The following is an 18,738-nucleotide window of genomic DNA, read 5'->3' as shown; positions in this document are numbered from 1 at the left end:
CACAACTAAACGTAAAATGAGCACCTACAGTTGACCCGCTCTCCCCGACAAAAATTCTGTTTACACTTTTTGAAAGGAGGTGCTCATTTTATGTTAAACTGTGTTCATTGTACGTTGACTCCCAACTCCCAACATAAAGGTGACCATACTCATTTTTCTTCGCTTTTATTTGTTAAAAAGAAAGCGCCCTAAAAGAAAAAAAAATGATGGCCATAAGGTGGGTGCTCATTTTACGTTACATTTTTATAAAAATGTGATCCCCCATTTTTTAAAATTAACATTTCTTCATATCTTGGAAACTGCTCGTTTGCCGTAATTTTAAACATTATTTTCATTTACAGCGCCACTAGCAGTATCAGAATTTGGTGGGAATTTTTGACAACCCTAACACAAAACTGCGAATAACATATACAAAACTTGTAATTTCTCCATTTAAAGTAGGTTGTTTATTTTCTTTATGGAATATACTTCCAAAATAAACTATTAAAATTGTTTAAAAAATAATAGAAATATTATTTTTTTATTGCCAGCATTTTGTAAACACTTTTTCTTAAATAAAAAATAATATTTCTATTATTTTTTTTAAACAATTTTAATAGTTTATTTTGGAAGTATATTCTCCAAAATTCTGACACCTACAGTGCCACAACATTTACCACAAATAATTAATAAGCTTTTGGGATAACAAAAACGGTCATAAACTTAAAAAAAAATTTAATCTATTTCACGCTGATATAAATATTGCACAGTAAAATAGTTGAACTAAAAAGATAAATGATTTTTCTTATTTAGAATTATTTAAACAAGGAATTCCGTTTTTACGATATCGCTTTTATTAAATTGTTAGGTGAAAGTACATAATATTTTAACCATACTCCCCATGTTAAATAAGTTTCTAAATAATAATTTATTATTTCAGCACATAACTTAAATTACATATAAAATTCATTTTTTATATACATACTTTCATTTTTATTTTAAAATACGTTCTAAAAAATAAATAAATAAAAAAAGATGCGTTTTTTTTTGTTTTTGTTTTCTTTTTTAAATATCTCAAACATTTTAACACTTACTCTGCTATATTTAGATGGAGTAAAATCCTTTCTTTTTATTGCATTAATCGACTGGTAAATTATTTCCTTTTTTGGGGGGAAATAAAAACACGGTAACTTTTGGTCCATTTTTGTAGTTACCTCGGCATTTTGGAACTATACATCTCGACGACATGTTTAAAACTTTAAACCAACTTCCGGTTTAGTCATGAGACACATGACCAAATTTCAACAGACTGATGTTCATGACGTCACCAGACTAAATTATAGTCGTCGCTAGGCCATCATATTACGGTAGCCACGATAATATGCCCCTTGTCCAGTCCATGGGCTTCCCCCTTTGCATATGGTCCCAAAACGAGACGGAGATTGTCGTCTGACTGGGTACTACTGATGACTCAATGCCATGACAGTACCTGATCGTTACCCAATCCCACATATACAAGACTCTGCATGGTTGTAAGACCTTCTCCAAATTAGACCTAGTTAAGGCTTACCATCAGATTCCAGTGAATCCGGCCGACATACCCAAGACTGCAGTAACAACCCCGTTTGGAGCGTTTGAATTTTTAACTATGCCCTTTGGTTTACAAAACACGGCTAGTACCTTTCAGTGCTTCATGGACGAAGTAGTGCGTGACTTGGACTTTGTCTATAACTATATAGACGACATTCTCGTGGCAAGTGCCTCACCTGAGGAACATCTCGCTCATCTCCGCCTACTATTCGAACGATTTCAGCGATACCAGGTGAGGATTAACCCTGGTAAATGTGTTTTCGGTGCTTCATCACTAGTTTTCTTGGGCCACATTATCAGCCCAGATGGTATATCTCCATTACCGGAAAAGGTAAAGGCTCTACAAGACCTTCGACCACCCACTTGACTTCACCAACTAAGGCACTTCTTGGTCTGTTAAACTATTACAGATGCTTTATCCCACACTGTACGGATCTCCTAGCTCCTCTTTCCGACCTGTTACGTAACAGGAAGAAGAAAAATGAACAAATCTCACTTTATGAGATTCAGCTTAAAGCTTTTAGTGAAGTGAAAATAAAACTGGCAACAACATCTCTACTTGCACATCATGTACCTGATGCCCAGTTTTCACTGGTCGTTGACACATCAGGCACAGCTGTAGGTGCAGTGTTGCAACAGCAGCACCAACAACAGTTACAACCTCTTGCATACTTTTCGAGACAGCTGAAACCGGCAGAACAACGTTACAGCACGTTTGGCCGTGGACTCCTAGCAATGTATCTCGCGGTGAAACACTTCCAACATTCACTCGAAGGCCGTCAATTTGTGATCTACACTGATCACCGTCCGCTTACATACACACTGCGTTCTAAGCCGAACAAATACTCTCCCTGCGAAACGTGCCACTTGGATTTTGTTTCGCAATTTACAATCGATATCCGACATATCTCAGGTGAGCAGAATGCAGCGGCAGACGCTTTGTCCTGCCTTCCCATTAATTCTCTGTCCTCACCATCGGATATCAACTTACATCAGATGGCCTTAGACCAGCCAAGTCTGGACACGTTAGATACGTCGTCATCTGAATTTGCAACTTGCAAATTCGCATACATGCCCGTGCCTACCTCATATCATTTATGACACTTCAATGGATTCACCTTGACCATTTGTTCCATTGACTCATCATAGAGTTGTTTTTGACACCCTACACAATTTGGCACACCCCAGATACAAAGCCACAGTGAAGCTGATTACAGCTAGATTTTTCTGGCCAAATATGAGGCATGATATCACTGCCTGGACACGTTCCTGTGTATCCTGCCAAAAGTCAAAGGTGCACAAGCATATCCGTGTACCCCTTGGAACATTCACCACCCCAGATGCTTGGTTTAGCCATGCTCACATCGACCTGGTTGGACCCTAGCTGGTCAATCAGAGATTTACTTATTTCCTGACCTGTATAGACCATTTCGCACGGTGGCCTGAGGCCATTCCCCTCACAGACATTTCGGCTAAGTCGTAGCATGACCCCTTATAGCAGGCTGGATATCGCATTACGGATTTCCCACCACCATCACCACTGATTGTGGCGTACAGTTTGAATCCCACCTCTTCCAGGAACTTTCTCGGATTCTAGGGACCCAATGTATTCATACTACAAGTTATCACCCTGCTTCTAACAGGATGGTAGAACGCTTCCATCGTCAATTGAAAGCAGCATTACGTGCGATGGAGCGATTATGTACCGGTTGTCCTTCTTGGCTGTCACGCTGCTATCAAAGAGGACCTGGGATACTCTCCAGCCGAACTTGTCTATGGATTACCTTTATCGTTGCCAGGCCAAATGCTGAGCCCGATAGAGTTAACAACAACTGATTTAGCTCTGTATGTTGACAGACTGCGAGCTTATTTTAGTAAGCTCCCACCGATGCACACTAGGGAACAGACCATTAGATCTTCGGTCCCAAAGGATATTTCATCTTGGACTCCTGTTTTTCTTAGAAATGACGCTGTGAAAGCCCCCCCCCCCGTAACTTCACCTTATACTGATAAACTTTTTACCTTCAATATCAGTGGTAAAAGAGAAACCGTCTCTATTGATAGAGTAAAAAAAGACTTTCTTCACATAAAAGCACACGAGCCACACATTCTCCCTACTTACACACAGCATCAAAATATGCATACAACTGAAGTAAATGCTCCAAGTGAAGACAATTATGTCACTACTACAAATAGTGGTCGACGGGTACATTGGCCGAAGAGACTTTGTATTTCTGTTAAGAAAAAAAAAAAATTTTTTCCTTGTTTTCCCTTCTTTCCAAAAAAAACAAAAAAAAAAGAACGTTCTATTACAAAAAAAAAAAAAAAAAAAAAAAAATGATGCAAATATTCCCCAACTTTTCACAGAAAAGTAAGATATTTTATTTTTCGCTATTTGTTATGCTACCTTTTTCTCTGTTGGCTTTCAGCCTAAGCAGGGGGTTATGTAGCAGAAACAAATAGAACTTTTCTTTCGCAAGTCAATGCCTCTCCCCTGTGTTATTTGGCCATATACTGACCAATGAGGGGTGCGTTGCATTGATCCTTTCTCTCCCCTAAGGAAATTGGACAGCTTCTGGTTTGAAGGAAAAAAAACTCTTTCTTACCGAGAGAGATGGCAAACAGAATGGACCCTTTTCCTCGCTCTCTCTCCACCTTTGTGCTATTTCATCAACGATTCCCACTGGGAATAACTACCGCGATAGCAACAGATGGACAGAATCCAGTTTTTGACCAGGAATATATCACCCTGTGAACATTCGCCTGAATAAACCTTTTCTTTGTTACATTTATTGAAGTTGTTATGTTCGTCATTTCAGAAGCTTGTGTTGAATTATTTATTTTCTTAGGTTGTACCCTAAAAGCATGAACCCTAAAATGTATATGTCGTTCGTTTACGTTATTTACTTCCAATATTAAAATATTTTTTTATTTTAAAACTAATAATTCGTAATATTCGTGATTTGACAGAGTAAAATACTGATGTGACCCTTCTAGAGTTGTCGAACTTTACCGGGAATTAACTGCAAGACTGCCATAAATTTAACATAAAATGAGCTACCACTACAGATTCAGTTAAAAGCATATAACCCCCCCCCCACGCCCATTTTTTTTTTTTTTTTTTTTTTTTTTTTTACAATATTTGGAGGGGAATGAGGTGCAAGATGGGAGTGGTTACTAAGGCTTATCTTTTTCTCTTAAGAGGGGGGTGTGGGTACTTATTTTTGTCACACTAAAATAAAACGTGCAAACACGATTTACTGTTTTAACATACATATTTTGTTTTCTGTTTTTCCTCAAGAAAAAAAAAAAAAAAAAAAAACACTGGGTGGGGGTATTTTTCTCTTCCTGTTTTTTTTTTTGTTTTTTTTTTTGCCACCGATTATTCTCCCAAAGAAAAAATAACCCCAACGCTATTTTTATTATTATACATAATCATACAAAACAAACTTTTGCCGACATTACGTAAGTAGTGGGAAAAAGAGAATAAAAAATTTGTTTGGCATGTTTGGTCAAAAGGCTGTTTACATTAACAGCTAAGAGATGCCAAAGTGCTTAGCTAATCAGAAGGCTCGAGAAGCAGATGACAACTCTAGGTTTTTGGAGGATATGGCCACAACTATCGTAATACAATGGTCATGACATGGCCCCGCAGAGAAAGAGGGTTTCTTGGTGATAGTATCTATTTACAATGCTTCCCCACGGGACAGAGACACCCAGGTCGTTTTTGGCAAGACGAGTTTCGGTGGAAAAATAATCTCGAACCCTTTATGGCATAAAAGGAACAAAATTACTGTAGTCACCTTTACGTTACCATGTAATCAATTTTTTTAATAATTTTAAAGAATGAATACCTTTTTTATAATGATAAAAAATATTAATAGAAATATTAAATTATCGGAACATATAAAACATTTAAATATGAATAGAACTTTTTATAATTGTAACCTATGAAAACCTTTTTTTTATTTTAATTAAAAGCAATATAAATAGAACTTTTTTCTAATTTTAAACTATGAAGAACTTTTTTCTAATTTTAAACTATGAAGAACTTTTTTTAAGTTTAAGTTTAAACAATATAAATAGAACTATTTAGAATTTTAAGTAATGTAAAAAATTTTTAATTCAAAATTGAATCATGTGATTATTATTAAATCACGAGTAGTTTAGTTTAAACACACATATTCTATTGCAATTTATTAATTTCCATGTGTATTCTCTTTTAATAGGTACGGGCAAAATGAATAGCGATGCTCAAAATGTATAAACATTTTGACCCCTCCCTTTACTTAAGAAAAAAAAAAAAAAAAAAAAAAAAAAAAAAAATCACCAAAAAATCAGGAGATTAACCAATTTTAATGAAATTTTCAGTATTTATCAAATGATGATCGCAGAATATAATGAACTAATTATTTTTATTTAAATTCGAGTGGAAATGTATTTTTTGTTTAAACAAAAAATACATTTACTAAATATAATAATTTTTATAGGAACATTATGAAAAAGGCCCCTAAATCCGTATTAATGAATTCTATATAACTCGAAGAAAAATGAATTTCTCGAACTACCAATATTACCATTGAATTAAGCATTGCTTATTTAATATTTTCACACAAAAAAAAATTAGAATTGCAAAAAATATTTCTACTTTTTTTTTTCTAAATTACAGGTTTCGCATAATTTTTATATGCAAGATTTTAATAATTTCCTTGCTTGCAAGAATGTGAACCTTTCGGCATAACACATTTTTTATATAATATTGAACAATAATTAAGAAAAAATTAATTTAAAAATAGGAACATAGAAAAATAATTAAATTAAAAAATGCAAAAATTAATACAATGGTTCAAAAAAGGAATGTACAAATGCGCAACGAGGGGAAAAAAAAGAAAAAAAAAAAGAAGCTTCCTCACTTTTAATTACATGACGTCATTTTTACAGTCTTTCAACTGCTTGTAATTTTGGGCCTTCGTAATTTTCGTGTTTACAAAAGTTTAGTTTGTTGTGTTTTGCGAACGCCACTCACTCGGTTTTGGGCCAATTAATGTATGTTTTGTACAAACAAGGTGTTTTTAAATTTTATTTTATTTAATTCAATATCTTAGGACTTTACTAAATATTTTTGAAATAGATCCAGAAAACTAATATTTATCTTTTAAAGGATTTTTTACAATGAATTTATTTAACTTCAAAATTTAGCTGAATTGAGTAGCTCGCTGTGAAAACATTTTTATAACTTTTTTTTTACATGTACAAATATTTTTTTCCTTTTGGAAATTAAGTCTAGTCCTTAATCTTTCAAATACAATCAAAAAGTAGTTGAAAACCTTCAAAAAAATTATGATAAATCGGCTTTCAAAACTAGGTCCGCCATTTTTGTCCGTCCATTTTTGCCCGTACCTATCTTTTAATTATTTTCAATTTTTTTGGAAAAAAAAAAAAAAAAAAAAAAAAATTGAAATTTATTAGTTTTTCCTTTTTTCAAAATTTAAATGTAAAAAGCTTTGGTATATTGTTTATTAAAAATTAATATTGAAAAACGTTTGTGAACAATATTTCTTTCAAAATTAAAAAAAAAAATCTACTTCTGTTGTGTAAAATTAAAAGTTAAAAACTATGGCCACCACTTTTAACAAAAAAATATTATATTGCTCAATATTTATAAAACTACTTATTTGCTGAAAATTTAAATGCAATATTCGTTTTCAGCATATCTGAAACCCTATCAAAGTTGTAAATGAAAAGGAAAATGTTAAGATGACAACCAAGTAAAAATTTACCATGTAAAATTATGAAAAGTTCAGTACTTATGTATTTAACGTTATTATTTCGAAAGCAATTCTTAACATAGGGAGGGAGTGGGTGTTTTGTAACTATTCTTTGCTTCTACCTAACAATTTAATAATAAAAAAGAATTTGTGAAATTTGAATTTAACCTGAAAAAAACTATTTTAAAATAGTGCGGTACCAAAAATACATAGGCACCAAAGTTCTATTTATGTTGTTAAAAATTAAACATAAAAGATACAAAAAAAATATGTTTATATTCGTGAAAATTAAATTAAAAAAAAGGTTTATATTGTTTAAAATTATAAAAAAAAGTTCTATTTATATTGTTTCAAACGTTAAACAAAAAAAAAACGAAATAAGGGGGCGCTTCTACACTATCAGAATAAAATTTTGTAGTCAATAAATGGAGCTTTCAGAGAAAAAACAGTGGTTTCTACTGATTTTTTTCGTCAATCCTAATAAATTACAATGTTAGTTTCCAAATTATGCAGTCGAAATTACCTGAATATTACTGAATTATTAAACTAAACAACTGTAATCATGTAAGTAGGTGAAAAATTGCAGCCATTTTTTTTAAATCGATACGGAAAATTACCTCCTTTTTGAACTCTCCTGTGTCTTATATGAGCAAATACGATAGTTTTCTTGAAATTCTATTTTATTTTATTTAATAAATAATTTTCCACCTTGTCGATTTGCGTAATTTTGGTGTGGTGTATAATTATCTTAATACAAGGAAAACGTAGATACCATTGTTTTCATGTAAAATTCAGTTCTAAAATTTCGTTCTGATAGTGTAGAAGCGTCCAAAAAAGTTCTGTTTAGAATAGTTTTAAAATAGTTAAAAATTTAAAAAGTTCTGTATATATATTGTTAAAAATAAGTGTTATTCCTTAAAAAAAGTTGTTTCATAATGTTTATTTTTAAAAAAAGAAGTTCTGCTTATTTAAAACTGATAACTTCTGAAATACCGATATTATGGCTTTTATATTGTTGACAAAGTAAACTTAACAGTGATTAGGGAATTTCAAGTAATAAAGGGTTCGAGATTATTTTTCCACCTAAACTCTAGTCTTGCATCGTTTTTTTTAATGTGGAGAAAAAGAATAAAAAGTAAAAATTGTCTCAGTCGTGAAGGATTTCTCCTCCACTGAGAGAGAACAAATAATTGAAGTGCAGCAAACTGCAGTATCTGAAGAACAAATTTGATCACAATGGCTCGAAGGCCAAGAGCATCCTTCATACAACATATGTTCCTATTTACAATGCCTCCCCATGGGACAGTTAGACACCAGGGTCGTTTTTTAACGTGGAGAAAAGAAACAAAAATAAAAATTGTCTCAGTCGTGAAGGATTTCTTCTCCACTGACAGAGAACAAAAAATTGAAGTGCAGCATCTGAAGAACAGATACTATGATCTTGTCCCGAAGGCCAAGAAAGATAATTATGTTTAAACTACAAAAAAATCTGTTAAATTATCCAAAATGACTAAAAAAGTTTTAAACTGAACAAAAACTACATGCAAAATAAGGAATAAACGGCACTTGTACAGTTTAATCAAGACATTAAAAAATGAAAATATCGAAAAATCGTTATATTGTATATATCCGTTCTGAACTGAAGATCTCCGAAAAAAAATTTCACTTTGATCGATTAGATTTTTTGTTTTTTGGGGTTTTTTTTACAGCGGAAAAACATGTTTTTATGAGAGCGCATTGAAGCACGGCTACAGAGAGTAAGAAGAAGCCCTGTTAACTGAAAAATATCTCAGGCAATGTAGGTAAGATTTATCAGACTGTCAGTACTATATGAGGGCCATTTGAAAAAGAGCAATAAAACATTTTTAAAAAGAAAAAGGAACACAGTTCGATTAATACTGAAACTGAACTTTATTCAATATAAATATTATCTACGTAAAATTAAGTAAATTTTAAAGCAATATACAATTTGATACTGATAAAACTGAATTATGAATTTAGGGAACAAACAATTAAAGAAACATTAAACAAATATTTTTTGGCCTTCGGAACCAGATCAGTGTAGTATCTGTTTTGATGCTACACTTGACCTTTTCTGTCTTCAGTCGGTGGACGAGAAATCTTTCATAATTGAGATTATTTTTGTTCCTATCCAGAGTGCCCCTTATTGGGAAGCTGGATTTTCTCCACAAGATTATATGTTGAAATATTTAAATAACTATTACTTTAAATACAGAAATTATATTTAAAGTTTTGGTTTTCTGTTCTTCTATGTCCATTTTTTCCCCATGTTTTTCATCAAAATGTGTAGCATATTAGTTGTCTCAAAAGCCATCATCAGTGATTGCTCACTGGCAGTAACCTGTGGTGTTCCCTGGAGACGAAGTGACAAGTCTCCCCAGATTTCCAGTGTTCGCCACCTTTTGACCACTTGTGCAGATGATTGCATGTTATCGCAACAGCTGTTGTCACTGATTTCCATTGGTGTTTCCTGGGGTTTGGGTGACAAAATGCCTCCCCAAGGTACCAGATTTGAACTGCACACTTCCAGTGGAGATTTGGTCAGTACTCTCTCACCTCGATCTTTCCATCCTCCCTGACCCTTCACAACTAGGATGGAATACTGTTGCCATATCTGGCAGGAGCGGCCAAAAACAGCCTATCATGCCTTGACAGAGTACAAAATAGACTTCGTGGTTTAGTGGGGGATGCCCTTTTCTCTACCCTGCAACCTCTCTCCCACAGAAGAGACGTTGCAAGCCTATCCTTGTTTTATCGTTATTTTCATGGCAGGTGCTCATCTGAACTTCAATCCCTGGTCACCCCTCGCCAATCTTTCACGAAAAACACCCGTCTAGCTGAATCCACTGTGAAAAATTTCCCCCACTCTATATCTGTGCCTAAATCAAAACGCAGATTCCATGAACAAAGCTTCTTTCTTAGAACTGCACGGCTGTGGAACACCGGACTACAACTTGGATGTCTTCAAGTCCAATGTTAACAAATTCCTAATGAACCGCCCCCCTAATTAAACACTTCATCAAATCTCCACACAAACGTAATGTACTTGCAATAACCCTTATCCCTGAGTGGCTTCCGGGCCTTGATAAGTGGTGATCACTGTGTAAAAAAAAAAAAAAACTAGTTGGTGTGGTGTGGCGCCAGTCGATGTCATCTACACCAGACCAATTTTTTTATTATTATTACTATTATTATTATGATAATAATAAGGGTGCTTGTGCAGTGTATGCACGTGTATTTTAAATATTATTTTCAAGTTAAATTAAATTTTAGGTTTGTATTACTGTACACAGATTCGAAAAAGTTGTCAAAAAACAATATATCACAAATAAATGTTATCAAAGGCAAGATAAGTTACTCTTCTACCTATCTGGGAAGGTTTTTAGTGGTTTTACTCACTTTAAAACGTTTAATCGCTTCGAAAATCATTCAATGTTTATCAATATATTTTAAAAAGAAAAATATCGGCATGTTTGTAACTTATCTTGCCTTTGATAACATTTATTTGTTATATTTGTTTTTTGACAACTTTTTCGAATCTATGTGTACAGAAAACAAACTCGTTATGTAAATTATTTACAGTTAAAATGTTATAAAAAACAAAAAATTGAAGTTTTAAATATATTTCAAAGAAATGAATTACGCCCCGTGATAATATTGATAATTCACCAACCGTATAACAAAAAAAAAAAAAAAAAATGCTTACTTTAAAATATTTAAAATACTCAGAGAGAAAAGTTTTATTTATTATTCTATTTTTGGAGGGGGATATTCAATTATAGAACTTGTATAGTTTTTTTAACAGGTGCTTATGCAGTTTAATTAACTGTTTTGAGCAGAAGATCTGTTTAATATTTCACACAAATTCTGTTTACATTTGGTTGGAGGGGCGGGGGTGTTGTGGCGCCCCTCCACCGCCTCCCACCAAATCTAAAACAGAATTTCTGTAAAATATTAAACAGTTCTTCTGCTCAAAACAGTTAATTAAACTGCATAAGCACCTGTTAAAAAAACTATACAAGTTCTATAATTGAATATCCCCCTCCAAAAATAGAACGAAAAACAAACCGGCAGTCCCCCCCCCACCACTAAAAAAAAAATAAATAAGTAAATAAAAAAAAGGTGACCATAAAGTGAGTGCATTTCTTCATATCTTGGAAACTACTTGTTTCGTGGAATTTTAAAAGGATTTTCCGAGGGTGGAAAGAAGCAAAAAAATCGTGACCACAAACAGGGTGCTCATTTTACGTTAAATTAATATAGAAAAGTGATCCCCCACTTTTTTAAAACTAACATTTCTTCATATCTTGGAAACTACTCATTTGCCGTAATTTTAAACGTTATTTTCGTTTTTTCAGCGACCCCAAAAACCTCTAAGAGTGGTTAATTTTAAAGGAATTTTCGAGTAATTCTTCATATTTACCCTTTTTTCGATATTTTCATTTTTTAATGATTAAACTGTACAAGTACCGAATAAACATTTTTACCCTTCCTTCCCTTCACTTAAAAATCCACCAAAAATCAGGAAATTAACCAATTTTAATGAAATTTTCACTATTCATCAAATAATGATCACGGAATATAATTAACCCATCATTTTTATTTAAATCCTAGTGCGAATGTATTATTTTGGGTTTGTATTACTGTACACATAGATTCGAAAAAGTTGTCAAAAAACAAATATATAACAAATAAATGTTATCAAAAACAAGATAAGTTACTTTTCTACCAAACTGGATATATTTTTCGTGTTTTAATTCAATGTAACATGTTTATTCAGCTCGAAAACCATAGTGTTTACCGATGTATTGGAACATTCAAGATGGCGTCTGATTCTCTCTTTAACACGGTAAGTTTGGGAAAAGGTGTTATAAATAAAAAACCGGATAAAATACTGTTAAAAACTCGCTCAATATATGTTACCGTGACATAGGTTGACATATATTCGGCGGGTTTTTAATAGTATTTTGTATAGTTTTTTATTTATAACACCTTTTCCCAAACTTACGGTGTTAAAGAGGGTGTGAGACGCCATCTTGAATTTTCCAATACATCGGTAAACACTATGTTTTTCGAGCTGAATAAATATGTTACATTGAATAAAAACACAAAAAATACATCCAGTTTGGCAGAAAAGTAACTTATCTTGCCTTTGATAACATTTATTTGTTATATATTTGTTTTTTGACAACTTTTTCGAATCTATGTGTACAGTAATACAAACCCAAAATGCACAACCTGGTTAGATTTATAGCAGAGGATGCAGTTAGCTGTTTGAAATTAAAATATATAATAAATTTCAGAACTAGCAATTATATATTTTTAAAATGATCCAGTAGATAAAATAGCAACCTCCAAAAATTCAAGGAATTGCATTAAAAATATTCAATTTAATGTTTTTGCCAGTGAAAAAGCGTTTAAAAATTTTTCGAAAATAAATTGTTCGTTTTAATTGAACGGGATAATGTGTAAACAACTTTGAAGTCGAGTTAATTAAAGAAACGTGTATAAACAAATAAGATATATGGACAGCTTTATTAAGTGTTACATACGATTTCTAGTTTGTAATGTATTTTGATAATGTTATAAGATCACTTATAATTAAATATCTCACCTGTGAAAATAAACTCGCCATAATGTGTTGGTATTGCAGACACGATCCGGACCACAACGAAATGGGAAATGAAGTAATTTTTGATTTTGTCTAGATCAAAGGTTAAATGTACAAATAATGTTACGTAATTTATGCGTTGTTTTTTTTTTATTCGATTTTATTTTTTAATCTTTCATTTTTAATCATTATTGGTATAAATTGCTTATGCATATTTTCGAAATTATTTTATAAATTGTCTGCGAAACTATGAATCAGAATTTTTATTTGCTGCGGACTAAAATATTTCTCCATTCGATCTGGTCAAAATGTAGGTCGATGTTTTTCTTTCATCAGGACTTGAGTTAGCGATGTAAGCAAATTATGAAAATTCCAAACCACATAACAATATTACGGAATTTAAATTCATAAACAATACATATATCTTTTTGCCAATGTTTACTTTTAACAAACTTGATTTGTTTATGTGTGAAGCACTGAAGAGAAAGAAAAAAATAAATTTAAAACTTTGTTAGGTACTTCTACAGAATTTGAACCGAAGTAACTTTTGTCAAATTAAACATAAAAACTTGTACTTGTACAGTTTAATCAAGACATTTAGGAAGAAAAGCTAGTATTAAAGATGGGGATGGAGTATTGGCGCTTTAAATTGAGTTATCGCCCCGTGGCGTGTTCTCAAAATCCAAACAAAAATTTAAAAAATTCAAAGATGTCTACCTGCAACGTGCAACAACGTACTGTAAAAAAATCTACTCGAAGCGAAATTTTTTTTCTTAGATCTTCAGTTCAAAACGGATACGTACAATATAACCTTTTGTCGATATTTTCATTTTTTTTATGTCTTGATTAAACTGTACAAAGTGCCTAAAAATTTAATAGTGCGTATGCTAATTTGGAATCTGTGACTCTTTTGACTCCCAATTTTTCGTCTGCTAAAATTTTAGTCACGTGTAGTGTCACGACCACCGAGAAAGTCCATAAAATAAACCAAGTGGCGCTTGTTATGGATTTAGCTGAATGATTTAGCTAAATCCATATTTCTTTTTGTTTGTATACAGTGATTTAAATTTAAACTGTTGTGTAAAATGAATGGCGATGCTCAAAATATATAAACATTTTGACCCCTCGCTTTACTAAAAAAAAATCACCAAAAATCAGGAAATTAACCAATTTTAATGAAATTTTCAGTATTTATCAAATGATGATCGCAGATTATAATGAACTAATTATTTTTATTTAAATCCGAATGTATTATTTTGTTTAAACAAAAAATGCCTTTACTAAAGTTATGGTTTTCAGTAGAAATAAAAAACGCAAGACTTTATTTTTGCTTCTTTTATATAAATAAAGCATCGTAATTTGTAACAATAAAAATAAAATAAAATCATTTTTATAGGAACATTACGAAAAAAGTTCTTAAATGCCCCACCCTAACACGATGTAACTTTATTATAAATTAATATTATCAGTATAACTTTTGTACCATTTAAAACAAGAAGGGCAAAATAAACCAGTAATAATGTTTTTAATTTTTTGATCGAACGAAAATAATGAAATTGCGAAACGAACATCGTGTTTACATAATTGGCGCTTTAAAATAACGTTCCCATGTAGTAGACATTCCGAACGTGAAAACATACCCGTGTTTAATAAATTTAGCAAAAATCAACTAATGGTCAGATTTTCGTGAAATGTTCGATACTTATCCATTTTAGAATGAAATTACATATAAAATCCAGTTTCTGTAAAATATACGAGGGGAATTTTTTTTTTTTAGTGCGTGTCCCCCCCCCCATATTTTTTTTTTTTTTCGAAATTCGACCAAAATATATTTAAATCTATTGAAATTTCTATTTATTATGAAACATAAGAGTTCAAATGAGTAAAAAATATTTATTTTTTAAAAGTGTAACTACACGTATTGAACAAAAATTTACCTGGAAGTTGCAATTAAAAAAATGATATAAATTTCATATTATTGTTTTTTTTTTTAAATAGCGTTTTTTCGAATTAAATCGATTGAATTGCCAAGAAAAAGAAACTTCGTAAACATTACTTGGTATTATTATACAAACACCGTGACAGCGTTGGGTTTAGGGTTAGGGTTAGGGGTTAGGGTTAGGGTTAATTCGCTGTCACGGTGTTTGTATAAATTTACCCATTACTTAATTTTTAAAAGATTAAAACGATTAAAATTCCATTATTTCACAATGTTCCGTTACAACACAGATTTTTAATTAATTGTGTTTAATTTTTTTTTTTTTTTAATATTAAGTTTTTACATAAACATGGGTCGTGTCAGCTATTTTATCGCCAGATTTAAACAGATTTGAAAATATTATTGCACAAATATTAAGCATTTTGTAGTCCCCCCCCTCATATTTTCTTCGTCTCTTTTTACCGAACAAAATATAGAAGCCCGTAAGTAACCAAAAGAATATTCAGTAAAACCGTATTTCATATTTAATATACAAATATTTATATTATTAATCATTAAACTCTGTAAATCTTAAAACCTAACAAAATTATAACAAAGATTAATTATTAATTGCAGTTTGAAGAAGATAAACAAAGGTTTTAAAAAATCATTAAGACGCTTCTGCTTTTTCATAGTTCGTATAGTTAACATAATTCTGACGTCACGGGAACATACGCTCCGTTTTTCACATTGTTTTGGAGATACCTATAAATCCGTATTAATGAATTCTATATAACTCGAAGGAAAATGAATTTCTCGAACTACCGATATTACCATTGAATTAATCATTGCTTATTTAATATTTTCACACAAAAAAAATTAGAATTGCAAAAAATATTTCTACTTTTTTTTTTTACGGGTTTCGCATAATTTTTATATGCAAGATTTTAATAATTTCCTTGCTCGCAAGAATGTGAAACTTTCGGCGTAACATATTTTTTATATAATAATTAAGAAAAATTAATTTAAAAATAGAAACATAGAAAAACAATTAAATTAAAAAATGCAAAAATTAATACAAACGTTCAAGAAAGGAATGTATGGATGCGTGACTGGGACAAAATAAAGAACTTCCTCACTTTTAATTACATGACGTCATTTTCACAGTCTTTCGACTGCCTGAAATTTTGGGCCTTTGTAATTCTCGTGTTTACAAAATTTTAGTTTGTTGCGTTTTGCGAACGCCAGAATCACTCGGTTTTGGGCCAATTAATTTATGTTTTGTACAAACAAGGTGTTTTTGTTTTGTTTTTTAATTTAATTCAGTATCTTAGGACTTTACTAATTATCTTTGAAATAGATCCAGAAAACTAATATTTATCTTTTAAAGGATTTTTTACAATGAATTTATTTAACTTCAAAATTTAGCTGAATTGGGTAGCTCGCCGTGAAAACATTTTTATAACTTTTTTTTTTTTTTCACGTGTACAAATATTTTTTCCTTTTAGGAAATTAAGTTTCGTCCTTAATCTTTCAAATACAATCAAAAAGTAGTCGGAAACCTACAAAAAATTATGATAAATCGGCTTTCAAAACTAGGTCCGCCATTTTTGTCCGTCCATTTTTGCCCGTACCTATCTTTTAATTATTTTCAATTTTTTTGGAAAAAAAAAAAAAAAAAAAAAATTGAAATTTATTAGTTTTTCCTTTTTTCAAAATTTAAATGTAAAAAGCTTTGGTATATTGTTTATTAAAAATTAATATTGAAAAACGTTTGTGAACAATATTTCTTTCAAAATTAAAAAAAAAAAAATCTACTTCTGTTGTGTAAAATTAAAAGTTAAAAACTATGGCCACCACTTTTAACAAAAAAATATTATATTGCTCAATATTTATAAAACTACTTATTTGCTGAAAATTTAAATGCAATATTCGTTTTCAGCATATCCGAAAACCTATCAAAGTTGTAAATGAACAGGAAAATGTTAAGATGACAACCAAATAAAAATTTACCATGTAAAATTATGAAAAGTACAGAACTTATGTATTCATGGTACCATGCTATAACATTATTTCGAAAGCAATTCTTAACATAGGGAGGGAGTGGGTGTTTTGTAACTATTCTTTGCTTCTACCTAATAATTTAATGATAATATAAAAGATATTGTGAAATTTGAATTTAGCCTGAAAAAAACTATTTTAAAATAGTGCGGTACCAAAAATACATAGGCACCAAAGTTCTATTTATGTTGTTAAAAATTAAACATAAAAAATACAAAAAAAATATGTTTATATTCGTGAAAATTAAATAAAAAAAATTAAAAAAAAGGTTTATATTGTTTAAAATTATAAAAAAAAGTTCTATTTATATTGTTTCAAACGTTAAACAAAAACAAAAAAAACGAAATAAGGAGGCGCTTCTACACTATCAGAATAAAATTTTGTAGTTAATAAATGGAGCTTTCAGAGAAAAAACAGTGGTTTCTACTGATTTTTTTCGTCAATCCTAATAAATTACAATGTTAGTTTTTAAATTATGCAGTCGAAATTACCTGAATTTTTGCCCGTACCTAGTAATTATAAAAAAAATTTTCAGTTGCGCTTATGCTTTGTTTCTGTAATGTTGAATGAATTTGCGTGTAAAAGAAAAGTATTTCGCCACGAAAATATATTGTATAACTTGAATTTATCTTTTCTTTTCGTTTCTGTTTACTTTTGTTTTTAATCAGATTATTAATTAGACACTAAGCTGAAGCACTTTAACTTTAAATCAATGTATTCAAATGGTCCTTTGGAAAAGAAATATGTAAAACTAGTGGGGCTACCCGGCGTTGCTCGGGACCATATAAACAATGAAAAAATTGAATTTGATTTTGAATATATTTTTTATTCTTAGGAGAGAGGAATTTTTAATGTCTATGTATCATTTGCTATTTCAAGCAAAAGAATATTTTACCTACCTAGGACGGGTATTACACATATGAAATAATTGTATCTTACTAGGGTAGGTAATTTACAGCATGTATATGAAATAATTTTATTTTTGCAAGGACGGGTAATATACAACACATACTTAAAATAATTTTACCTATACTAAGATGGGTAATTTAAATACATATATGAAACAATTTCACATACTTTTTTTTACCTTAAAACGGACATTACTCTCTCCAACCCAACCTCCAAAAGAAAACGCAAGAGCACGTTTAAAATTAACGTAATCATGCTTCTTTCTACCTACCACTACAACTATCACATCATTCCCGGATAATAATATAAAAAATTCAAAAAATATAGATTACCCCCTAAAGAAACTGGCCTAGAAAACCAACAATATATATGTATTAATCTAATTTTGAGATTGTAAACTGTTTAAACCATATCCGGAATCGACTTCACAAATGAAGTAATTTTAAGATAAAACATTGTTTAAACCATTTACGGTACAGACTTTATATTTTGCCACCTTCATTTAATTTAGAGCGATGCTGATTATTCTGCTAGTATATATTTGCCTCTATCTCATTCAATCCCAAGCAATGCCAGGAATTTTGCTAATATATATTTCCATTAATTTCCTTCAATTCCAGGCGAGACTGAGGATATTGCTAGTAAATTTTCCCACCTATCTCATTCAATCTTGCGCAACACGGGGTATTCTGCTAGTGTATATGTGCAGCTATATAATACAATCCGGGGCAACATCAAGTATTCGTCTATTCTGTATTTGTTCCTATCTCATTCATCCCCAGGCACTGCCAGGTATTCTGTTAGTATTTATTTGCACCTACATTAGTGAATCCCGGCAATGCCTGGTATTCTGCTTCTATATATTTCCACCAATATAATTC

The 18,738-nt window shown here is 31.2% G+C and overlaps 1 protein-coding gene across 1 annotated transcript in view; it reads right to left on the bottom strand.

Annotated features, from left to right (window-relative positions):
• LOC145247899 (medium-chain specific acyl-CoA dehydrogenase, mitochondrial-like) overlaps nt 1-13,127 on the bottom strand; it is a 79,142-nt gene extending 66,015 nt beyond the window's left edge. Inside the window, exon 1 of the mRNA XM_080109522.1 lies at nt 12,973-13,127. Coding sequence (XP_079965648.1) covers nt 12,973-12,993 — 21 coding nt within the window. The 5' untranslated portion in view covers nt 12,994-13,127. The remainder of the gene's footprint in view (nt 1-12,972) is intronic.
• Between the last annotated feature and the right edge of the window lie 5,611 nt (nt 13,128-18,738).

This window comes from Euprymna scolopes, chromosome 26 (genome assembly GCF_053919585.1).
Source record: "Euprymna scolopes isolate OS-2025 chromosome 26, ASM5391958v1, whole genome shotgun sequence".
In the NCBI taxonomy this organism is placed as follows: Eukaryota; Metazoa; Mollusca; class Cephalopoda; order Sepiida; family Sepiolidae; genus Euprymna; species Euprymna scolopes.
Note: the sequence above shows the minus strand (reverse complement) of the source record. Positions and strands in the feature narration are given on the sequence as shown.